Source organism: Cibotium barometz, chromosome 29 (assembly GCF_041138505.1).
Source record: "Cibotium barometz isolate CiBa-2024 chromosome 29, ASM4113850v1, whole genome shotgun sequence".
NCBI classification, from domain to species: domain Eukaryota; kingdom Viridiplantae; phylum Streptophyta; class Polypodiopsida; order Cyatheales; family Cibotiaceae; genus Cibotium; species Cibotium barometz.
The window spans coordinates 18024676-18050914 of NC_141074.1; the positions used below are offsets into that span (position 1 = coordinate 18024676).

The 26239-nt window shown below is 42.0% G+C and overlaps 1 protein-coding gene across 1 annotated transcript; it reads right to left on the reverse strand.

Moving 5' to 3' along the window:
- Window positions 1-22197: 22197 nt before the first annotated feature.
- On the reverse strand, window positions 22198-25039 carry LOC147621928 (G-type lectin S-receptor-like serine/threonine-protein kinase At5g24080). Its single transcript, XM_086822940.1, has one exon. The coding sequence runs from the start codon at window positions 25030-25032 to the stop codon at window positions 22606-22608; it is 2427 nt and encodes an 808-aa protein (XP_086679066.1). The 5' UTR covers window positions 25033-25039; the 3' UTR covers window positions 22198-22605.
- Window positions 25040-26239: the final 1200 nt, after the last annotated feature.

Below are 26239 nucleotides of genomic sequence, written 5' to 3' on the forward strand. Positions count from 1 at the left end.
AGAACCCGTGTATGTATTGGTTGAGTATCTTTTATATTGTGTGTACTCTTATCTTGTATATGGTGTGTTGAGTGTAGAGTAGAGAAGAAGAAGATTTCAGCCTCTCACCTTATGTGTTCTCTATTAGGGTTTTGTGAGTGTGTGTGTGTGCTTGCAAGAGCTCAAGCTCTCTTCCCCCCTGCATCTTTTCATGGTATCAGAGCCTGGTTCGTGCTAAGGGCTGAGCTGCACCTGGTAATTCTGCCTATCGTACAAGGCTTATTTACCAGGTATAGAAGAGCTTGATGATCTACGAAGAAAATGAACTTGGTCGCCAAAAGATAATGGCAAAACTTCTTAATAATGTAGACCATGGCTAACCCTTCTCTTTCAGTTGTGGTGTAATTTCTAAAGAGAATGTGGGGGGGAGAGAGAGAGCTTGAGTTCCTTTTGCAAGGAAACACACACTCACACACACAAGAGAGTGCAAGACACAAGAGAGAGATGGTGGCTGAATGTTTCTTCTATCTTCTTCTCTTCTCTACAACCATATAACTAAAAGATAAGAGTACATACATAAAGGGAAACTACTCTCATACAAAAACATACAAAATGGTCGGTCTATAGTGTGACCCCGACTATATGAGTTGGCGCTATAACTATGCCATAAATCTAGTACCAAAGTGGCTATCACACAACCTGTCATCCACTACTAGTGGCATATCAATTATTATTGCACCAATCATGTCAGTGACATAAGTGCGGAAGCTTTCATCCAAGTGGGTCATCAATGTCTGGCCATAGCACTAGTTGAGCTCGATATCTCAACACTCTCCCTCAAGTTCAACTCCACACACTTCACTCTCTAAGCAAGCTCCTAAACTTGTGGAGCTTCTCGGCGGTGACCAATGCCTTCATGAAGATGTCAGCCACCTGATCCTCTATGGTGCTGACATATACCAAATCTACATCTCTTGCTAGAACCTTCTCCCTCACAAAGTGATAGTAGTGAACCTCAATATTTTGCGTTCTAGCATGGTATACTAGGTTACTAGCCAACTGTATGCTACTCATGTTGTCACAATAAATGACAACTTCCCTATCCATAGGCTCACCCATATCACCAAGTAGTAGCTTTTGAAACCAAGATACCTCACAACCTGCTCCTATAGCAGTACCCATGTACTCGACAATAAGGCAACTGTTGGTTGCTTCTTACTTCTCCAACTCATAGTAGCACTCCCAAATGAGAACATAAAACCACTGGTAGATCTCTTTTTTGCAACACTACCAGCCCAATCAGCATTTGTGTAGCCATGTAGCTGTATCTCTATACTAGCCTCATAGAAAAGTCCATAATCAATTTTAGACTTTATGTACCTGAGAATCCGTCTAGCTACATCCAGGTGTGGCTTGATAGGGGCTTGCATAAACTGACTCACAAGTCCAACAAATAACTCAAATTTGGCCTAGTAATGGTTATGTAGATCAAGCTACCCACTATGTGCTTGTATGTAGTGGGGTCCTCAAAAAGCTCAGTTATATCTGCAAAAAGCTTTGTGTTTTGCTCCAATGGCACTAAAATAGGCTTACAACCTGTCATAACATACTTGGACAACATGTCCAAGCCATATTGGCTCTGTTAATAATAAAATACCATGAGGTGATCTCGCCACCTCTATGCCCAAGAAATACCACAACTCACCCAAATCCTTCATCTCAAACTTTTGCTTCAAAAGCCTCTTGACATCTTGTATGTCAACATCACTATCACTAGTGATAAAAGTTATCCACATAGATGACTAATAGCATGATCCCTCTATCTCTATTTTTCACATAAGGTGAAAAATTTACATTGAATATTTGAAATCCAATGGTAACAAGATACACGCGGATCTTGTTTAACCATGCTCTAGGCACCTACTTTAAGCCATATAAGGCTTTGCATAACCTGCACACAAAATCTGGATGTGTATCACTCTCTCTCATAACCTCGTGGCTGCATCATGTGTAAACTTCTTCTTGCAAATCACCATGCAAGAAGGCATTCTTTACATCCATTTGATGTAAAGACTAACCCTTTGTTTGCAGCCATAGCAATGACAACTCTCACAGTTGCCATTCTTGCAACCGGACTGAATGTCTCTTCATAGTCAATGCCATAAGTATGCACATAGCCTTTGGCCCCACCAATCTTGCCTTATACCTACTCACTAAACCATCAGCGTTATGCTTGACTTTATACACCCACTTACATCCAATTTCCTTCTTTTCCTTAGGCAAAGGCACTAACTTCCATGTTGCATTTGTATCCAATGCTGTTATCTCCTCATTCATGGCATCTTTCCATTTCTTATTTCTAAGCGCCTAATCAAAACAAGTGGGCTCCAATTCCTATATTGTTTTAACCATAAAATCATAATGATGGGTTGTATATCCATCATATCTCAACCTGCTAATAAGGTACCTAACCCTCGTAGACTTACATACACCTGGATCACTACTAGGTGTCCTTAAAACAACTCTTGTTCTCCTTACACTAGAAGCAACCACAGATAGAATACCACGCTTCTCATCAAGGCTTTGCTCAGAGCCACGAGAGTCACCATCCATAGATGAGTGACCTGTTGATAGACTAGGCATAAAGTGTTGATCTACTGTTTCCTTCCCTTTGCATGTTACATGTGTACCTACATCTGTATCCTCAACCTACCTAACCATGGGCTAGCATTGGGATCCACTGCTAGAGGATTCTCTAGGTTCACTAAGCACCTATGATTGTTGCTCTACATGTGGTGTAGCATCAACACTTCTTACATCTGCAGATTTTTTTTCCTTCATTTTGCTGGTGCACACCAGCTACTCATCTCGTCTCAAAAACATCTCTACTTACTCTCATCTCACGAGTGGTAGGGTTATAACATTTATAACCTTTTTGCTCCATAGCATAATCAATAAAGATGCATTTCTATGCCTTTGGATCCAACTTTGTTCTCAATTTATCAAGGACATGCACATATGCAATACACCCAAACACTTTCAAGTGAGACACATCCAGTCTTATGCCTGTAGACTTCTGTTCAGGCGTCATACCATGAATAGCTTAGTGGGTGTCCTGTTTATAATATACACAATACTTACTATTACTTCTGTCCAAAACTAATTTGGCATGTTCTTTTTAGCCATCAAGTCACGCGCCACTTCTGCAATGTGCCTATTTTTTCTTTCTGCAACACCATTCTGTTGCGGAGTGTACCTGCATGTAAACTGTCTCTTGATTCCCTGCTTCCTCAGAAAATCGTTGAAGTCATTAGAGAAATATTCTCCCCCACCATCTGATCTCAGGAAATTTATTTGCATACCTTTTTCCTTCTTGACCAAGGCTTTAAATCTCTGAAAGTGAGCAAACACCTCACTTTTCTTCTTTATGAAGTAAACCCACACTTTCCTAGTGTGGTCATCAATGAATGTAACATAATACGTGCTACCTGTAATTGTTGCAGTCTTGGTCGCAGTCCCCATACATCTGAATGCATGAATTATAATGGCCTTGCACTAACATGCTTTTCACGTGGGAAAGCATGTTTGGTTTGCTTTTACCAAGCTGGCATGCTTCACATACTTTGTGCATACCATCAATCTTAAACTTTGGCAAACCTGCAACAATATTTTGGGCCTGCAAAGACTTCAGTCATTATACATTCACATAATCAATGCGCTTGTACCATATGTCAATATCAATGACACTTGTTCCATGCGCAAACATGGTTGCCTTTACTTTAGGTATGTTCACATCCAAAGTAATCATCCTATCATTTCTGTTACCCTTTTCAACCAAGCGACATCCTTCCACAAAACATCCTTGAGGATCAAACCTCACTTGCAGACCTTGATTAACCATCTGTCCAACAAAAACCAAGTTCTTTGTAATATTTAGAATATGCAGTACATCTTCCAAGTACTTCATTTTTCCATCGTGTATAGACAATGGCACTTTACCAACATGCACAATGGGATGCACAGTATCATCACCTATTTCTACATAACCTAGTTTTTTCATTTTCTACGTCTCTAAACCACTTAGCATGACTGGTCATGTGGTTAGAGGCACCAAAATCCACATACCATGTATCTTGAGATCGTGACACATCTCCTATTATCGAACTAAGCATGTGCTACATCACAAATAGCTGCTCACTTCTATTATCACCTCCCTGTTTACTAGATGATGCATAGTTGCCTTGCTGTAACTTTTCACTTTTAATGTCATTCTTCTTTTTATAGTAGACTTTCTTTTCCATGTGTCCTGGTTTTCCACAATAATAGCACTCTATGTTATTTGCATTCTGATTTCTTTTCCAACTACCTCGGCCCCTTTTGCTCCCCCTGCCTCTATACTGGCCTCTTCCACCTATGTGTGATTGCTGTGAATCATTAGATTATTGTCCATAATTTTGATTTCCTTGTCAGCCACCACCTTGGTCTCTATCTGAATTGGATTGAAGGCCTGTTATGATGTGTTATTACTTTATAAAGAAGATTCCTCACCTAAGGACTTTTCTTCTATAATCAGCATAGACACCAAGTCTCGAAAGTTGGGATTATTCTCCCTGACTATAAGGGAGGTCTTAAATGGTTTGTACTCTTTTCTAAGCCCATTCAAACAGACACTTATCAAGTCATGATCTTCCATTGATACATTGATAGACCCAAGGGATTCAACAATTCCCTTGATCTTTAAAGTATACTCATTGATATACATGCTTTTCTTTTCCACAATATGCATGTCTTGTTTTAGCTATAATTTTCTTGCCTGTGTTAGTTTGGAACATCTACATTAAGTTTTGCCATGCCAACTACTAGACTGTTGGCATCTTGTATGTGTCCTATCATTATATTTGTGACTTTCATGTGCTAGAGTGACACTAATACATGCCTTTCATTGCACCCTGGTTCCAATATTTGAATGCCTTTATGTGGTAGAGTGACATTCTCTTTAGATAACTCAGGAGGCTCCTCATTGTCTCCTTCGACATAGTCCCAAAATCTTTTAACCATAAGGAAATTGGTCAATTTGAACTTCCAGGCATGGAAGGTATTCTTGTCTAGCTTCTCACTAACAATCTGATTGATTCTGTCACCAAACATGTTTTCGTGCAACAAAAAACTACAATAGACAATTTTTGTATTATGCAACCTGTAACATAGTAGTATCTTCTATGACTACCACATCGGTACTTCAGCACTTGCATGTAGGTCACCATATCTGACCAAAGTACATGTACATACACCCAATGTCAACATTACATTTGCAAACATTGTCCACACTCTCAAAATGCACTGTTGCAATGCAAGAACTAGATTTCAACCTTAGAGATAATTTGCAAGTAGAACTTCCCAAAACAAAATACCTTGTCATGATAGAACAAAGACTGAGATACGCCCAAAACGTGATTGTGGCCTTAAAAGCTAAGCACAAAGTACTACATACCACACAGGCACCTCCAAGCCTATGAAGATAGCTCCTCAATCGGAGATCATGTGTAGCTCTCGGAGCTACCGGGGTGTTGTACCTAAACCAAGAAGCAAAATAGATAATGATGCTCTTACCCATGTACTGCTTCCTTGCTGCCTCCTTAGCTCTCACACAAACCGGAGCTTGCCTCCTTAGCTCTCACATGAACTGGAGCTTTGATACCATAAAGAGAATGTGGGGGAGAGAGAGAGCTTGAGTTCCTTGCAAGTGCACACACACACACACACAAGAGAGTGCAAGATGGTGGCTAAATGTTTCTTATATCTTCTTCTCTTCTCTACAACCATATAACTAAAAGATAAGAGTACATACATAAAAGGAAAGTAATCTCCTACAACAACATACAAAATGGTCGGCGGTCTATAGTGTGACCCCGTCTATGTGAGATGGCACTATAACTATGCCATAACTCTAGTACTCCAAAGTGGCTGTCACATAACCTATCATCCACTAGTGGTATATTAACCATAATTGCACCAACCATGCCAGTGACATAAGTGTGGAAGCTATCACCCAACCGGCTCATCAATGTCTACTGTAGCACTAGTTGAGCTCAATATCTCAACAATTTCTCTCAGCTTCATGGGGATGTCCATCTTGTGTTCACTTGGTTGGGCTAGCACATATCCAACAACAAAAGTGGAGGCATCAATGTGGACATGAAAGATAATGTCCCAACTGGGGGACTTGAGAATTGGAGCACTATCCAAGGCTTTCTTGAGGGTCATATAGGCCTGTTGGAATTCCTCCATCCATTTGAAAAAACAATCAAGAGTCTAGAAAGGAGTCGAGCTATATCAACATACATAAAAATGAATTGCCAATAGTAGCCAACATGTCCCATGAATCGTTGGACTTACTTAAAGAAGTAAGTGGTGGGTGGGGGCAACTCGAGGATGAGTCACATTTTGCTATCATCTGTGAAGATTCCTTGCCTGGAGACAATGTGTTCGAGGATCACTCCATGCCTAACCCAAAATTAACATTTGAGTGGGTTCAAAGAGATGCGATATAGCTTGCACCTTTATAACACCTTACACAAACAGTGAAGGTGTGCCTTCTAGGAGGAGTTGATACAAAGGTCATCCATAAATACCTCAAAGAATTTTCAAAGATATTCCTTGTAGGCAGTGCACATTAAATGTCAGAAGGTGCCAGGGGCATTGGTATGCACGAAGGGCATGACACAGTATGCATATGTGCCCCATTTAGTGGAAAAGGCTATTTTGTGTTGATCCTTTGCATCGTCAACACTCAGTTGTTGTAACTAGAAAATCCATCAAGGAAGTTATAGGCTTCCTTTCTTGCTATTCATTCTAGCACATGCTCACTGTGAAGGGTAAGGGGTAATGATCCCTTATGGTGGTGACATTGACCTTTTTGAGGTGTATGCACACTCTTACCTTCTCGTTCTTCTTGGGTACTATCACAATGGGTGATACTCATTCCGTATGTTCTATTTCATAGATAAATCCGGCATCAATGAGTTTGTCAATATCTTCTTGGACCATCTTGGAATATTTTGGATTTATAGGATATGCCCTTCGCTTGATCGGCCTTACTTCATCAACCGTCGAGATGGTGTGCTTGTCTACTTCGGGAGGTACCCCTTTCATGTCCATGTACTTCCAGGCAAAGCAATCCTAGAATTCTATAAGTAGAGCAATGAGCTTAGTCTCTTCCTCTATAGAGAGGTCTTCTCTAATGTATACTGGCCTCAGGTCTTTGTCCGGGCCTGCGAGGTTAATTTCTTTAACCTTGGCTGGAATGGACCATCATATGAGGTCCCTGGTTGTCCATTGTGAGACGGTCGAGTCATATTGAGGACAAATCTGTCAGTCATCTGAAAGGTCTTGAAATGTTTGGGCACCTATTTAGTCTCTTTTTCCCTAGCACTTTCTTCTTCCACTAGCCTTTTGGCTTCTTTTTCTACTAGCGCTAACTTTTTATTACGTGCTCTACATGTAGAGCAGCAAAGCTTTTTTAGTGCTCGTTTGGGATCAACAGGTTCCATTGGCTTTAGGGTGGTTGTGTGGACCAAAAGGGAGCTATTGGCAAACTCCTTTTGCCATATTTTGTTCAAGTGCTCATGTGCTTTAACAGCCCCAACATACTTTAGCCAGCGGGTGTCTGAATCATTTGGGAAGACATATCGTTCTCCCCCGGGGAATCCATCAGGCTTTTGTGAGTCCTGTGGGAGCATGTGTCCCTTGAGGATTACACACTAATGGCATGTTCTAGTTCTTGGGTGGTAACATTGGGTAGGTATGTCGAGCATGTATAGAGATGTGATCTCTTGCCCATCCACCGTAGCAAACCTTGTGTCGGTGCATCTAGTCTAGGGTGGCAAGGATATGCATCCAATTCTCGGAGTCTTTTGGCTCCAGAAGAGGTGCACATTCCTCACTATCCTTTTCATCATCGTCTTATGGCATGTTTGGCACAGATGAAATGCAATAGATCTAGTTGTTGTTTACTGAGTTCTCTACTAAGGGTCTGCCACTCTCACTGGGTGTACCTTTCACGTACGTAGGTTGATCTTTTCTTTGAATGCAAATGTGGTATGTATCCCAGTCGTGGATCATTTTAGATTCTCTCTGTCCCCCAGGATGCAGTCATAAGAAACAAGCTAACGTCCAAAGTTCACGAGCATAAAGGTATGGCGATAAGTGGTTCCAAAGATCTTTATTTTCAAATCCTTCAGTAGACCGATGGGTCTAGCTCTGGCTCCATTAGTGAGTTTGACTAGTAATGTGGTGTGATCCATTGCCGGTGCGCCCCATTTTTCCCAGCAATGTTTTGTAATAATGCTCACTCCTACTCCCCTATTCAGGATCGCTGTGACCTAGAGTCCATCAAAGGTTATCGGTAAAGCCACATTCAATTCGTTGCCTTCAAAGTATTGCCCAAGCTTATTTACTCAAACAGTGGGGGTGCCAATGATTTCATGGGCTATAACAAGTTTGTCTTCCTTATACTCATTAGAGATATCTAGTAGCTCCATCAATTATTACATACCTGCCCCTGGACGTCCCTCGATCCAGTCCTTCAGATCTTTCCATAAGCTTGGGCTATCTTGAAGCAAGGTGCCGATAGGGATCTGGATCTGAGAGGAAAGGAAGAAAGAGAGACCACCAATATCTCTAGGGGCGGGGGCTGTTCTGTGGTGAGGAAGGTTTCTTTGGCTTAATCTTAAGCTTTTTAATGTGTGTATGGGATGTGGATAGGGATTTTTGTATATGTTCATTTAAGGTGGTCATCCTCGAGATATTTGAGATATTTTACTTCCTGGTCTCCTTGGTCAGGGGTAGTTGTTGTAGTGGGTGTTACTGCTTCTATTGGCCTCAGTGGGGGTGACTGGTCTGGGAGCTGTCTAGAATATACCTGAGCTTCAGCAGGTCTCGTGTTGGAGACCAATAGACAAGGCTCAAGGTAGATAGTAGGAGGCTTGTCTTCTATTTGTGCTTGGCAATCCCTGACCAATGCTTGGGCTGCCATTAATCTTTATTTCTTCTCTAAGGGGTTAGGATATTTAACAAGCTTTTTCAAGAGCTGGTTAGCACCAATCAATTCTCAGCGGCTCGGACGACTGAGCGTAGAAAATTTTTCTCTTCTGACAAAGAGGTCGATGCATGTATTATCATGCCATCTTCCGAACCACTTTGGATAACTTCCCGACAGTCTCCCTTGCTAATCTTTATGGTTTACTTCTTTGAGCATCTAGGCGCTCATGCTTGCTCAGGGAGATTCTTTGAGGATAAGACCTTATCTTGTCCCTGGTCTTGTGAGGTACATGCTTCAGCTGCCTCCTATAGTATGAGTTGCAGCTCTTTGTCTACTTTGTAATTGGGTTACAACGTTGAGAGGGACCATGTAGATGAAGCCATCTCTAATGCTTAGTAGGTTAATGCTGGTGCTCGGATTAGCTCTCCATGTTGTTCGAGGTCTTAGCAAAAAATCTATATACATATGGTCACTTCCACACCCAACACATAAGGGAGTTAATGTGGGATCACCTATAGAGGTTCTCACCATCCCTTTCTTGATAGGAAACTCAACCACTCGGTGAGTTCCGATACAATGATAACACTATATAGTTGGTCATTTTGCCATCATGTTCATATCTTTGGCCCATGGCATTGGGGTGGCTAAGTATACCAAGTACATTTGGTGTCCCTCAATAACATAGTAGGTTTTGTACAGGTTTTTAGGCCCTGTAAGAGTCAGCCACTCTTGAGATAGGTATGGCTTGCCCAGATTGGTGGTTCAATCTAGGTCTGATGGCTTTTGCTCTGCCCTATTTCCTTTCTAGAATCTAGAGATGGCATGGGCTCAATTTCTTGTGGATGGTCCATACCTCTCACCCTAGGTTACAGTTCTTTCGACTGTGTGTTTCCCAGGATAAAATTACGGAGCCTCAAAGTAAGGCTTCTCTGTGAATGTGTGGGAGAGGTAGGAGCTTACTCTTGGACAGGTGGTCTATTCATGTACTAAGGTTCGGGCTCTCCTGTCTCAAGGTCAGGATTTTTGAATCCCATACTGGGATGGTCTTCGCTCTCACTTGTGCTGTCAAAGACGAGCACCATTTGGCTCCACGCAGTATTGATCAATGGGTCCTACCTTATAAGCAAGGGAGCCTCAAGAGAGTTCATGTCATAAAAAAGAGGGTTGTTTCGCACTGATTTACCCGAGTGTAGGTGCATGGAAATGTGGAACTCCTGTGTAGAACCCCCCTATGAAAAGCCTATTTTTTTATGGGAATAGTACAACTGTATGCTTTGGGATGGTACGGCCGTATGCTTTCTAGAGCTGAAGGGAATGGGCATATGCTTCTTATACAGCAGATGGCATGGGCGCTCACTTTCTGAAAGACATGGTGTGGCTTCAGAAAAGGAACGAGCGTGCGCTTTGAGACGTAGAAGGTACAGGCATGGTAAGTGAAGGTACAGGCATGGAAAGTTTGCCACGGGCATACACTTCATGTAGAACAATTAGTACGAGCGTTCACTTTAGACAAGACACGTGGTACGTGTGTGGCATAAGTGGATTGGTTGTATGCTTTCTGAAGCTGGGGTAAAAGAGAATGGCACGAGCATGGCAAAACTGACGGCCATGGTGGCAAACTCAATGAATGCTTTAGAACAGGTGTACCCTTAAGAAAGGAATGACCATGGCACAGAAGGAACCGGTTGTTAACCCATTCCTAGGATAACAAGATACCACCATATTAAGAGACTAAGGTTATGTAGAAGGGTGAGAGAAGGGTGTGAGTGTGAATGGACTTGAGGTCCACTAGCTCACCTATTTAAAGGTGGAGCTATGAGGCATTTTGTATGGAGCAAGGCCTAGTTGTATTCATAAACAACTTAATAAGCAAGATATTGTTCTTGTACTTTGTGAGTCTCTCCTCTCCACACACTTGAGCTAGCATGAGCACCACATTTTCTCAACATGGTATCTAGAGCTTGGTTGATTAGAACCACTTGTGGTGTAGATTATGTCATTTTTCTTCCATTTTTCTTATCTCTTCTTGTGTGGAGCTCAACCCTCTTCTATTGGAGGCTTTCCAGCAGCTTGTAGAGGGCATATCTCTCAAAGCTTTCTTCATGGGAGATGTAGAGAAGGAGTAGGCGCTTCATTTCGTATCGTTAATTTCTGAAATGCTTCATTCGTCATCGCGGCATTCCCTCTGTAGTGCGCAGGCGCCAGTTTGCTGCTGTAGCCCTGGCCGTACAGCCATTCGCCGGCTTGTAGGCCATTATTAGGCAAGGTTCTTTAGGGCTTTGATAGCCCACTAAGTGAAGAGTCTACAGCTCGGGTTTGAGCTCTGATGGCGGCCTGACGCGACGGCGACAGTAAAAAAAATCCAGTCGCCTCTCTCTTTTCCCTTCAAGCTTTCCATTAAAGCTTCGAAGTGAGTTTTTTTCTTGCTCAAATCATCACCTCCCTTGCTCTAATCACTCAAGTGGTGTAGTGAATGTTTGTTGCTGAGTTTTCTTTTGATTTTGAAGAGATTCCATCCACATGAGGTATCCATAAGCCTCATGCTCATCAACATCAACTTTCAAAGCTTTCAAAGTGTTCAAAGTGTGCTTTTAAGAACTAATTATGTTGTTTAACACTAATTACTTTATTAATCCAGCAAAGGGAAAGTGTTCTTAAACACTAATAGTGTTATTAAACACTAATGGTGTGTTAATCACCAAAATAAGTGTCATTTGATACTAAAAATGTGCTTTTTAGCACTAATTATGTTTTATACACACTAATGGTGATCTTAATCACCAACCAAAGTGTTCATTAACACTAATGAAGCCAATCCTTATCAAAAATCAGTAATTAAGCACAAACCCTACGTGCTAAACCATAAAAATTACTATTTTAATCTCCTATTTATGCAACATTCTCAACTCAATTAGGATTGTTGCACTCTCACAAGCTTCTCTCTTTCTAATTAAACCTAAATATCATAAATTTCTAGTTTTTTCTTCTTCATAATCAGCCCCTTACTCTCTCATAATCTCTTTCAATACCCAATGTCAAAGGACACTCAAATCAACAAGTTCTCGGGAGAGGGCTTCCACACTTGGCAAGTCCTTGTCAAGTATAAGATGATGTCCAAAGGCTTTTGGCCATTCATCTCTGGCACCAAGGTAATTGATCGAGCAAAGGCTGAAGATGTTGAAGATGATGAAAGGGCACAAGCCATCATCATGCTTCATCTTGATGAGGCACTTATCCACCATGTGGACCAGCTTCCGACTACAAAGGAGAAATGGGATGAGCTTGATAAGCTCTATGGAGCTCATGGTAAGAATTCCAAGATCTCACTCAAAATCGAATTCTTTAGCTTGGAACTCAAAGAGGGAGATGGCATTGGATCTTTCATCTCTCACTTGAAGGGCCTTATGGCTCAACTTGCATCAGTGAATGCGAGAATGGATGAAGATGATGCAGTGGCTGTTTTGCTCAAAGCGGTCAAAAAGGTGTACCCCACTTTAGTCACCACCCTGAAGAACATTCCTAATCCCACCCTTGAAGGAGTCATTCAATCATGTCTTGACGAAGAAAAGAGGCCAAAGGGACCAGCTGAATCTTCAAGTGCAACCACTTCATCGAATATCGAACATGCCTTGTCACATCAAGTGGTCAAAGTAAGATGTGCCCATTGTAAAAAGGTGGGTCATTTGGCAAATAATTGTTGGGTCAAATATCCCAACAAAATGAAATGTAACAAGTGTAAACAAACGGGACATATCACTTCAAAATATCCTACCAAAGAGTCAGAGGCAAACTTTGTATCAGCCTCTACCTCTTCTGAGCATTTGTTTTAAAGCTCAATGTAATCACATCTATATTCCAAACCTTGTACGCCTAATGTTATAAAGGCATCCTATGTCCAATACCACCTATTCCATTCTTTCATAGTTGGTATTGAGGGGGGTATTAAGAGACTAAGGTTATGTAGAAGGGTGAGAGAAGGGTGTGAGTGTGAATGAACTTGAGGTCCACTAGCTCACCTATTTAAAGGTGGAGCTATGAGGCACTTTGTATGGAGCAAGGCCTAGTTGTATTCATAAACAACTTAATAAGCAAGATATTGTTCTTGTACTTTGTGAGTCTCTCCTCTCCACACACTTGAACTAGCATGAGCACCATGTTTTCTCAACACACCATTATCTTACATCAAGAAGTCAAGGTAGATACACCAAAGGGTCATACATTCAAGATATGAAGCAATGATGTCCAAAGCTACAACTTGGATGGGCACTTGTAATGGTGTGACGGAGTATTTATGGGCAATTCCTGCTTCAACAACGTGTGGTAGCATATAGGAAGAAGTCCCAAGTGATGTACTTCATGGATATATTATGAGAGTAGTCATTGTAATAGCATTAGGCCTCTTATGAGCCTAAAGTGCCCGGCCAACCATAGTTTAAGTGAGTGTGAACACTTATGGCCATGTATATAAGTGAATATCTCTCATAATACAAGATACTCCCCCATTGTGCAATTGAGTCTTTCTCTTGATAATCCTCTTGCTAATCTCTCTCCCTAATGCATGCTAGTGAGTGTGTGTGAGTGAAGTGAGGTGAGAGGAGGGACAAGTACCCATAGTGCAATGCGGGGGTGTGACAACGCTCATGGGAGGCACGATGGAATTGCTTCTTAAGGAGTTGTGGAGCTTTGAGACCTCAAGGGTTGTGAGCTCAGCCATTCAAAAAATCCTCACGATGGTTGCAGTTCACCAGGTAATCTTTTGTTGGATGTATTTCAAGGGGGGTTAGGGTGAGCCATAACAACGGCCATAGAAAAAATGGAATGGCCGTGGCGGCACACTGTCAGATTCAAAGATTTTTTTTAGATTTTTAAGGGATTTTAGGATATTTAAGGCTGCGGGTCTGGCAGCCACCTACAATATTCCCTGACAATGCAACTGTACCTACTTGGTTGAATGCAATTGCAATTGCAATTGAATGCAACTGTACCTACTTGGTTGAATGCAACTGTACCTACTTGGTTGAATGCAATTGAATGCACTTTATGCCCACTTAATGCAATTATTTTATTTTTAACACAAATTGCCACATTCAAGGCTAGAGATCTTCCCAAATTTGGCCAGTGTGAGAATGGAACTAGCGTGGCACAACTGCCCATGACCGTAGCCTGTAAAAGGAATGGCCGTTTGCTTCTCCTCAGAATTGCTTGTAGAATGTGATTCCCACCTTGTTTTCCCCTTAGATTCTGACAACTTCAGGTATCTTCCTACTAACTTTTTGGGATTTTTTTAAATAGAGGGCTAGAGCTAGTCTCAAGCTATCTATTGATGCCTACGATTCTTAATGAAACCTAACTAATTAAGATTAATTTGTTAATTAAGCTAAGGTGGATGCTTGAAGAAAAAAAAACAAAAAATCAGAGATTTGCATGAATGTCAAGGGGCGCTCGATGAAGATCTCAATGCTCCAATGCTTGATTGACCTCCATTGCTGCATGGAATCACCATCAACAAACAAAAACAAGCTCAAAATCAAGCAACCAACTGGTGGTTTTGCACTCCAACTAGGCCAAATAAGGACTCTAGCAAATTAACAAAGTGGAGGACCTTGAGCTAAATGCATTCCCCGGCAGCGACGCCAAAAATGTTAAACCTAACATACTACCTTGCACACAAGAGAGAGAGAGAGAGAGAGAGAGAGAGAGAGAGAAGATAAGAGAGACAACATGAAAGGGTTGATTCTAGAGAGTTGCACTTAGCCAACCCTGATGAGGGTTAACTCCTTGATGTGGAGTCGCTAGGGACTCACTCCATCTCTACTTGTGTCACCCAAGTAGAGATTTAATGGCTAGGTAGAGAGCAAGAAAGAGGGAGCTATGGAAAGCTCAACCTTCACCTCATGCCACATGCATGTAAGAGGGACTTAGTAGAGAGAAAAGAGAGGGCAAAGAAGGAGAGAAGCTAGAGCATCACCATTCCTACAAGCACACACCAACAATTAAGCATGCAAGCATACAACCAAAAGCTCATAAGAGAGAGAGAGAGAGAGAGAGAGAGAGAGAGAGAGGAAAGACTCTAACGAGTCTAATGGGATTGTACCTTTTCATATTTCATCAAATGACTTATATACAAGAGCTCATAGTTTACAATGGCCGACCACCCATTTACAATTGGGGACCCAAAACTAGTCTTCCTAGCTCTATGTATAACTATTCCTTATGACCAGCATTACACAAGCCGTAATCTCGATCATCCCATGTCTCTTTTACATTATGTGCTTTGCGTCGTTATAAAAGATGAGTACAATAAGCGTAGCCACACTTGAAAAGTAATGTAACCAGAGTGGTTAACACCCTTGTCCAAGGATGTCGCACATAAGTTGCCTGAAAAAGGACTTGAAGAAATCATAATTAAAAGAGTCAAAGAAAGCAATGTATTAGAGTTTTTCTTGGAAAGAGCTTCTACATGGGCACACCTTCTGCCCCATGCCCATGCATAATACCTACAATATCCACATGGGCATGGGGTACACCCTTTGTTCCATGCCCATGCAATATCTACATGGGCATGGGGAGGCACACCCTTTGCCCCATGCCCATGAAATATCTTCATGGGCATGGGGCACATACTTTGCCCCATGCCCATGAAATATCTTCATGGGCATGGGGCACATACTTTGCCCCATGCCCATGCACGATACCTACAATATCTACATGGGCTTTGCTTGTAATAATAGACACACATAGGCACCACTCTTTCAAGAACTTGCATTAAGTCTCTTTATCGTCGACAGTCGATATCTACAATATCTACATGGGCTTTGCTTGTAATAATAGACACACATAGGCACCACTCTTTCAAGAACTTGCATTAAGTCTCTTTATCGTCGACAGTCGTCCAGGTATGTTTTTTGATGGGGGGACTGGGAAAAATGCAGGGGAGAGAATGAGCTTGAGCTCCTTTTGCAAACAAACACATGTAGACAAGCACACAAGAGAGAGAAGGATGGCTGAATTTTCTTCTATATCTCTTCTTCTCTACAACCATAACATAAAGATAAGAGTATATATTATAAGGGAAAGTACTATCCTACTATAACATACAGAAAATGGTTTGGTCCATAGTATGAACCTAACAATATAAGTTAGCTCTATAACTATGCCACCATAACTCTAGTACACCAAAGTGGTTTGTTGTTGGGGTAGAAAAATAATAATTCACCTAGATACATAAGCAACTATAGGTATCTAAGTTGGAATATGTACAAGAGTACAAGGAGCATAGTCCAAAATTATGTGCAAAAATGAAGGCAAATGCTACCTTCAAAGCACATGATATTATCCAAAAGATCAAAAGATCCTTATAAAACCATGGATAGAAGCATAGAAGCACCTCAAGTCCATGAAAAACATAGTTGATCATAAAAATCAATGCATGCCATCTAATGGTCATTAATCATGCCAAAAGAAGCATTAAAATTAGTGGCCAACTCATCAATCCAGAGTATATGAACATGGTGTTGTTCAAGTAAAACTCCAAAGTAAGAAAGTAAAACACATATTTTTAGCACTCATTAAAAACCCCTAGACACAAGTGATCTAGGTAGAACCTAATGAGTCCATATAAAACTTGGAAACCATCCAATAAAATCCACCAAAACAACTAGATCAACTAACCCGTGATAGAATTTGTCTTAGACTTAGGAAATTAAGCATAGACCACACTTGAACATTCCACACTAACCCATGATAGAATTTGTCTATGCTTAGGAAATTAAGCATAGACCACACTTGAACATTCCATAAAACCTATCTTATGGCATTCCAAACCTATATTTTCTCAGAAACTTTTTAGCAATTAGATTTGCCAAAATACCATTGATATTTTAAAAATTTCAATTTTTAGGATTTCTAAAAATAATTTCTAGAATATTCCTAATTTCTCGTGAGAGAATCCCATCATTCACGAAATTTCGAATTCCACCCGACAATTCTCAAATCTAATAAAAATTTATAATTTTAATGGATTTTCTAATTTTCTAGGCAAAAAATAGACTTTTAAAGGAATTTGAATGATTTAGTGTACTTGAATGGACACACCACATGCCAATCACCAATCCTAGATTTTCCAAAAATTAAAATAACAAGTTTGTCTAATTTTCCACTAATTTTTAGGATTTTTTTAAAATTTTTATTTTACCCCAAATGCATTAGAATACGAACGCTCCAAAAATTTCGGAATCCCAATGGTCTTCCTAGAATACAAAAAGCCAACAGTTTCGGGAAAATGAAAAGACAAAAAAAAAACGAAATGTGAAAGGTCAAAAGTTTTCGGAATCCGAAAGGTCAAAAGATCCCCAGAATTTAGAAGGTCAATAGGTTTCTTGGAAATTAGAAAGCCAAAAGGCTCCAAAAAAATTTTAAGAAAATTTTAGAGAAGATAATGTGGGTTAGCCTCCTAGTATATGCGCATATAATGTACACATAGCAGGCAACAAGAATGTTAAACATCCCTTCCCCATGAGAAGAAACATTCAATGTTCCTACCTTAAACACAAGTTACAGGGAGGATGCCCGTCAAAATTTTTTGGATTTCTTTTAACATAAGAAGAATCCTATCATACTTAATCTCTAGGCTAACCATACGAGACTCAAGAATTTTGAACTGAGTCAGACAATAAATGCTGGTCCTAAGTGCTCAAAAACAGGTCATGAGTTAGACTACTCATGAATGCCTTCAGCCAAAAGTAAACTATTGTAATCCAAGCGAAAAACAAACATGCGACTTACCTTTATCTTTATCCTTGTCCGTACCGACAAGCTTAGAGATACTAAGACCTAACATGAGCGCTTCAAAAACATAGATTCTCTTTACGAGCCCCTTCTGAATTTTTATATGAGAAAAACTGACTCAAAATTGCTTGCTACTTAGATGAGTTTGAACCTTTATGTTTGTCGTCACTTCTTTGATCATATAGTATGACCAAGACAGTATACAAGAAAGAACTTTTACATGCATCACATTCATGAATGTTGCATACATTAAAAATACCTCTTTATGTACATAAAAACACACCTTTATTGCGTTCTCGTATGCAAACATGCATACAAATTAGCAAAAACTTTCTAAATCGAGAAAAAACATATGCAAAGCAATGCAAACATGTCCTTAAGCATAAACGAAACTTTTTATACCTAAATGCACACATAAAAACCTTCAGTTACATGCAACTATGTTAAGGAAAATCTCACACACAATCATGCTTTTCAACTGATCGCAAACTGCATGCTATTCAAGCAAAAGCATATGAAAAAGATTGCCAAGGAGAGAATTCTCTTATCTTGTTATCTCGTAAGCATGCACCCTTCTGCATGCACACATTCGTATTCTTCATGACCTCAAGTCCAAGCAATCTCGATCATTCATGAAAAAAACTTAAAATTCCTCTCGAATATTCCACCGTGGGAACAGCCTCTTGGCCTCTTGGATATAAAAGTATTTACCTTTATAATGTATAACCTTTGATTTTTTATTTTTTTTTAATAAAACAAAAACTTTTGAATGTCAAAGGCTGAAGCGTTGCAATGCTGAAGGCAACAGCCTGTTGGATGCACAAGAGCGTAGGCAATAGCTGCTTGCTCTACTGCTCTGCAGTACAACTGGTCGACAACAGCACGGAGCAACCAAACAGAAAAAAAAAGGTTGGACGTTGTAGACATGGGCGTCTTCTGGAACATACTATTGGGCGCTATTGTTGGCACTCTTGGCTGACTGTGCGTGGTGATGAATTGCGCATGGCTCTACTGGCGTATATACACATGAGCGCAAGCGAGTTAGGCTTCTAATCCACAGTTGATAAAGACTCGGGGATGCTGGAACGTTGGAGCTTTGATACCAATTTCAGGGCATCCTGCGCTGCACAAATCTCTCTCCAAGACTAGAATGCTGAGAGCTCCTTCTTCTCCACCCAACCATAGCCAAAAAATACTAGACCCTTTAAGATTGGACCCAACCCTTTTATTATCTTCTTGCTCTTCACATGTGCTCGTCCACTCTCAGCCACTCTTGGGTCCACACCTAGTCATTTTGGCTCCCCTAAACCCCACTTGTGCCTTACCGGGATGGTTCAGCTCTCTAGATTCCCACTACATCCCATTGTCATGACATGATCAAAGAGCACATAGAAGGTTTCCACTTTGAGAGAAATTGTGTGAGGCACCCATGAAGCCTGATGGGCTAAAGAAGACTCTATCTATTCTAGAGGATGACCCCATATACCGAAGACTGAAATAGGTGTGTCCCAAGTCAAAGCCCCAAGGTCCCGATTTTCATCCATCAGTCAAGCGAGCCAGTTTTCCTCTAAGGTTATCCCATTTCTTCTTCTTTTGTCCCATCATGACTATGCTTCCTCCACATTTGTCTAGTTGCTTCTCAACCACATTGAAATTCCCCATCAAAATACAAGGGCATTGGATGTCCAATTTTTAGATCCACTCCCACATTTCCCCCTTGATTTTGTGATTATGAGCCCCATATATGTTGATTAGCCATAGCTTCTCTTCATCTAGATGAATCTCCACAACTAGTATCCTACCATTGGGATGGTTGGCAATAATAATAGGCTTTAAGTCTTTCTTAATGATAGACAAAACCCCACTATAAGCTGATTTCATCCCCCCATACAATTCTACCCAATCACTAAAACTTTCTCTCCTCCCCCCTTTAGTATCAACTAGATTATGTTCTTGGATAGCCATTATGGATAGATTCCAATCTTTCACCATCCCCCAAAAGGTTTTTTTTTTGTCCTTCAAACCTTTAACATTCCAAGTGCATCCTCTAATCTTGTTACCCTTATTCATTCTAAAGCAATAGCATGAACCATCTCTATCTACAGCCCTTCTTCCCCTCCTCTCTCTGTCCTCGGCTCCCCAGTCTCTATTTGAAGCTCCCTCCAAGCACTATCCACTTGCCAATTGCACCTCCCCATGGAGGATGTCTCACTATCCTCCTCAAGAGGGCTAAAGGGATTAGAATATATAGAAGGACTGAGTGCTTCCACAAAATTGCCTACTTCTACCCCTTTCCTTCCTATTTTAAGTTGATTATTTTTGGCTTCCAAGTCTTGTACCTATCCCTAACCCTAGTCCATCCAAGATTCTCAGTATCTTTTTCCTCCATCCTCATCTTCTCTTTTCCCTTGTCCACCTTTGTTAGCCTATACTTCTGGAGTTTCCACTTTGCTTCCCCCAACTGACCCCTCTTCCTTATTCCCTTCTTCATTTATTTTCATGTTACTGCCCAATGCACAGTTCCTAGCAATATGACCAAAATTCCCACATTGCCTAAAACAAGCTCCCAAAAAGTTTCCAAACTTCAACTTCACCTTCATTTTCCCCAGTTTCCCTAGGTCCATTTGAAGTAGCTTCTCGGAGTTTCAACCATCGTATTCCAAGATACACAAACTTTGTTAGAGTGTCACTTATTGTCTTCTTCAGTATAGACACAAACAATATAGAGCCCTTGGCACTAGCCAGTTCTTTCAAAGACGGTCTCAGTCAAGGCGGACGCCTAGTATATCAACCCAGACTAGGCACAATTCCCTAAGGCTTCGATTAACATTGAATGTGGGATCAAAAGGCATACCATGAATCAACTTTGCCCCCATAAACAACGGTGCTTTTGCAAACAAATCAACTACCATCTTCCCATTAACAAACAACACATTAAAAAACCATTTCCCAAGATAGTAGACTTGGGAGACAACTCTACCATAAAGTACTTCATCTTGAAGCCATCTCCCCATCTTCGCTTTCCTAGGCGGTTTCCCAGAGCAAAACAATATTGCGAGCTGCTCATGGAGAAGAGACCAACTTGCCTTTTAACCAACTTTGACGAGATGTTAATGCATACCTCATTATTATGCATTGCTCAATATTCAGTCAGTCAGAGATCCAATCATGCTATCCGTTCTTCGCCGAGACCCCTTCTCCTTTGTCTTCCATTTTCTCTATTCATTTCAGCGTATGAGTACCATTCTCCCCATCCCCACTCTCCAGCCTCTTCTAGTTGATTCCATCCACATGCTCTTGCGTCAAGCGACCGTGGTATTGTTGCATGCACAACCACATGAGAGTATTAATCGCCACCCACCTCGTAAACGTTCTCTTGTAGCAAAAACTCTATGCAAACACACCAAACAAGATAATTCAAGCCAACAAGTTTGTCGACTTGGTAGGTGCGTGACGAGGTAGGATTGACCACAAGTGCAAGAACCTGAGGGTTTGGGTTGACACGATTAGGATTACTAGTACCTTGAGTGCAAAGCTATGACTGAGGTCCGTATGATAGAAATAGCTAACACACAAAGGAGTGGCTTAGTAAAAGCAATAACAAGACTACCTTATTCTCTAAAGACAGTAATAACATGTGAAAACTAGCATAAGCTTGAACAACACATAAACTATGCAAGAAGTAGATTAAAAGAACACTTGATTATTGAGTCTCAATCGACAAATATCTGTCTACTTTACAAAGGGTTGTTATCGTTGATACTTTATTACTGACTCTCTTTTGAAGATATATATACAAGCTATCCATTATCGTTGAGACTTTCAATCGGTTGTTATATATCTCTCAATCAAGAGATGTATACACAAGCCATTTATTATAAATAGTTGTTACCGTTGAGACTTTGAAGCAATTATTAAAACAATCAACTTTAATAAATGGAAACCTAAGGCTACGACTTACATAAAGTAAGTTTTATTATTAAGTCTAAAGTGAAGGTCCTATTACTAAGGCTGGACTTTAACACTAGCAAATGGCATGCTGTTGTGTCACGTGCATCCCACACTTGGATGCCACCTCGACATATCTGCATGACAGATATAGGACTTCGAGTGGTAACTGGTCCCCCATGAGCCCTAGTCCAAGACGAGTCAGCCAGGGTTCCACTCCGTCCAACCTCTAGAAGGCATGACCCACTATAACAACTCTATGCGAACACACCAAACAAGATAATTCGAACTAATAAGTTTGTCGACTTGGTAAGTGCATGAAGAGGTAGGATTGAATACACAAGCTGTTTATTACAAACGGTTGTTACTGTTGAGACTTTCAAACCATTGTTAAAACAATAAACTTTAATAAAATGGAAACCTAAGGCAACCACTTACATAAAAGTAAGTTTTATTTTTAAGTCTAAAGGTAAGGCTACTAGTAAGCCTTACTTGGGAGTACAAGAGAGGAAAACACAAAGACCCTGATCTTATGTAGGCCTAATTTGTTGAAGGGCAAGATCTGAGGTGTTGTTTTCGTAAGAAAGCCCCTAAGATATAATGCCAAACGACTACCTTCCCCCCAACATGTTTGGAGAGAAGATTGCTACAAGAATGGATCTCAAAGAAATGGAACCATAAATCTACAGACGAAATGAGGCACATATAGAGCCTTATTTAGGAGTACAAGAAAAAAAAGCACATTGACCCTTGATCTTATGTAGGCCTCATTTGTTGAAGCGCAAGATATGAGGTGTTCTTTTCTCAAGAGACTTGGTGAAAATCTCCTAAGATGATAATGCAAAACGCGTTCAGAATGGGTAAGGGGGTGGGTCAACAGAAACGAAGCCTTCTAGAATTTGAAGCACGCTTCCCATGGAAGGGCGCAATGAGGGGTCCTTGTGGATGCAGCGGAGGGCAACCATGGCAGCGCGGTGGAACTCGGGGGTGAGGTAAGGAGGGGATGCATCCGAGGTGGCAGGTGGGAGGAGGCGGGAATCGATCAGCGCGAGGGGGTTCCTATGTTCCATGAGCTGGGAGTAGGCCCACGTGGACAGATCCACCATGGAGACAGATTCCACGTCCGTCTCGATGGTCCTCCTGCCGCTTATTACCTCCAGCACGACGATGCCGAAGCTGTAGACGTCCGCCTTGCTGGTGATGCGCTTGCTCGATATCCACTCGGGCGCCATGTAGCCGGCCGTGCCTCTCACCCGTGTGATGCTGCCCGTGTTGGCCTCCCCGCCCACCAGCTGGGCCATCCCAAAGTCTGAAACCTTGGCGGTGAAGTCCTCGTCCAGGAGGATGTTCTCGGGCTTGATGTCGCAGTGCACGATGCAGGGCTGGCACTCCTCATGCAGATACTTGATGGCCCTGGCAGTGCTAATCACGATCTGGAACCTTGTCTCCCAATCAATAATTCTGTTCTCATGATCCTCTAATTGGGGATCACGAAAGATGTATTTATCCAAGGAGCCCTTGGCCATGAAGTCATACACCAGCATTCTGTGCGGCCCCTTGGCACAGAAACCACGTAGGCGGACCAGATTCATGTGATGCACACTCCCTATGGTTCTCACCTCTGCTCTGAACTGCTTGTCTCCAAAAGTAGAGCCTTCTAGCCTCTTGATTGCCACCAGGGTCCCTCCTGCTAGCACCCCCTTGTAAACAGGCCCAAATCCCCCCCTTCCCAGCAGCTGGCTGAACCCATTGGATGCTGCTCTCAGCTCCTTGTATGAGAAGTAAGTAGGCCCTCCTAGCAAAGGTAATTGATCCTCACCTTCTTGATCCTCCTCATTTTGGGCTTGCTTGTGCTTTGCATACCACCAAGCGAGGTTAGCAAGCCCCACTATGCATGCCAAGCCGAGTGCAAGGCCAATGCCCACAGCAGCACCTGTGGATATGACTTGCCTTTTGCCTTGTGTTACTGTGACGTTAGTACTTGGCTGCAGTGAGGATGAGGATGAACTATTAGCATTAGCTGCTGGATAAGCAGAGGTTTTGAGGTAGGTTACAGATGTCGTGCTCAGTCTGTTGCCACTGTTGACCTGACCCAAGGTGCTGAGATGGCAATACTGTCCATCATACGAGGCCGCCGCGCAATAGCAGCTGGCATTGCAAGCTTCTGCGCATGCGTCCTCGGAGGTGAGGTTATTATAGTAGTGGTAATCCCAATTAGCGGAAACAGAATCCGTGCTGTATTGAACTCCAGCCAATCTGGTCAGCTTTGTGCCCAAATCACAATCCAAGGGGTAATCAGAACGGCAGCCTGCGGTCCAGTCGTTAGACTCCACGTAGTCAAATCCATCTGGGCAGGAGCAGGTGTGATTGGTCCTGTCGAGGGCGTCATCGCTGCAGATGCCATACTGTCCACATAACCCGATGACGTTGCAGATGTTAGAAGGGATTTGCACGACAGGGTTCCATGATTGGCTGTCTGCAGAGAGCATGTATCTTGTGAGCACTCCATTCTCGGACATCACGATCCTCTCGAGTTGGGCAGATGAAGAGGATTGCCGCACTATGTGCCCCGTCTTGTTGTACAGCACCAGCCCATCAGAGGCGTTGTAGTATGCCTGCGCTACGTTCAAACCTGACGTGTTGGAACTCCAGTAGGGGTTCGTTGTAAGCTCCACTGTCAACGCCCCCAAAAAATACATCACAAAGTTCGAATCCGTCTGCATCCTCACCCAGTATTTCCCTCTGCTGTCCACCATACATATACCAGGAAGCAGAGACTGCCCAGGAAGGAGTGTATCTGTGGGATTCTGATCCCAGCTCTGCCATACTATATTACTTGAGGTTTCCCCATACAGCATAATGTTGCCTTGATCAGAGACCACAGCTGAGGACACCCCTTTTCCGGACGTGTTTGTACTCCAGACTTGAACGCCAGAGTCGGATAGGACCAAATCTCCTCCTCTTGTGAGCTGGAGAGAGGCGTTTGCACTGACAAGATGCCCTCGATTGACCGTCCAGACCACAGTCGTTTGCAGCTGGGGGAGCTGAAAGTAGAAGAGGCTGAGAGCAAATGAGGGTGAAGAGGCCGCGCGCAGGAAGCCCAGAGCAAAGGTCTGGTTGGGGGAGACCCAGAAGGTGTTGTGTGTGGGCGTGAGTGCAGCTGCTCCTACAGTAACAGGCGTGGTGGTGTTGTGATCTGTGGTTGCCGCCAGTGCGCCATTACTGTGAAGGACCCCAAGCAAAGAGAGCGCGAGAAGAAAGGCCTTGAGCAGCGCCATGGGCACCATTGCGAACCAATAGAAATAGAATGGAACAAAAGGCGGAAGAGTCAAAGACGCGTTTATGTGCACAAGGACATAATGCTGCTTCACCACAATTCCAGTACAAGTGGCCGAATGGTGCAATAGAGACTTTAGTCCACACCTTGGTTTCACTTTAGTCCATCTTTTTGGGTCAAGTCAATACCCATAATTTTCCTTGCTACATCCTCACATATTGAAACTTAAGGACTTTACGTGTAGTGTAAGGGGAACAAATCCTTAACCAATAAAAAAACGACATGGCTTCACATTGGTTAATGGCAAAGTGGTGGTGGCAAACCAGGTACTGCTTGCCACCATGTGGTACATCACCACGTGCTGGGCCTTTTCTCGGGCTTGTATTGGCCAGGTACAACGTTTGATCCGGAACTTCTTGTGGGCCGGAAGTGATGGGAGGCCAGCCAAGGCCAAGGTGGCATGGAGAGTGATCATTCAGCCACGCAGCAGAGGGGGGCTAGGTCTCATTGATCCAGCTATAGAGAGCCGTGCCCTGTTGGGCAAGTTGATTGTCAGAGGACTCCAACCTGGTGGTGAGCCTTGGAAAGATTTCCTCTTGGCCTGGATTTCAGCCCGCACTCCAAGCCTTGGAGGCCCGTGGGGCCGCAGAGCACTAGATGGATCACTCAAGTTACTGATGAGCAAGTGGCCATGCCAAACATTTGATATTTGAAGTTTGAATCACTCTTTGTCATTAGTCTGGTTTTTGACCCTTGACAACAAGATAACGAGGCTTTTATAAAAGATAGCCATTTTTTTACAAGGAAAGGTAGGCATCATTTATTTATTAAATAGGGGGAAAATCTTCTTGCCATCTTTTTATCACGAGCTTTTCGGCAAAAAATTAAAACTGCGAGATTTTCTTGAGCCCTTCTTAAACCACACATAATACTAACAAAAAATTTGAATGAATGATACCTTTTTTCTTTGTGGGTAAATACCTACCAAGTCCAATTAGTCATCTTAAACTATAAACTATCAACAATTTGAATGAACAATATGAAAACAAACATAGTCTAAATTCTTGCCAGAAGTTTCCAAACGAACATGTCCTTACCAAAGTTTCCATCCATAAACGTTTGTGTTCATTCTAGGATGGTGAAGTATCGGGCCTACTTGTGTTCTAGAAAGAGTCGGCTGGTGGATAAACATATCCTCATTCTTATTT

Coding starts and splice junctions, on each gene's coding strand:
- LOC147621928 (XM_086822940.1), bottom strand. CDS start 25,032: ATGGCGCTGCTCAAGGCCTTTCTTCTCGCGCTCTCTTTGCTTGGGGTC.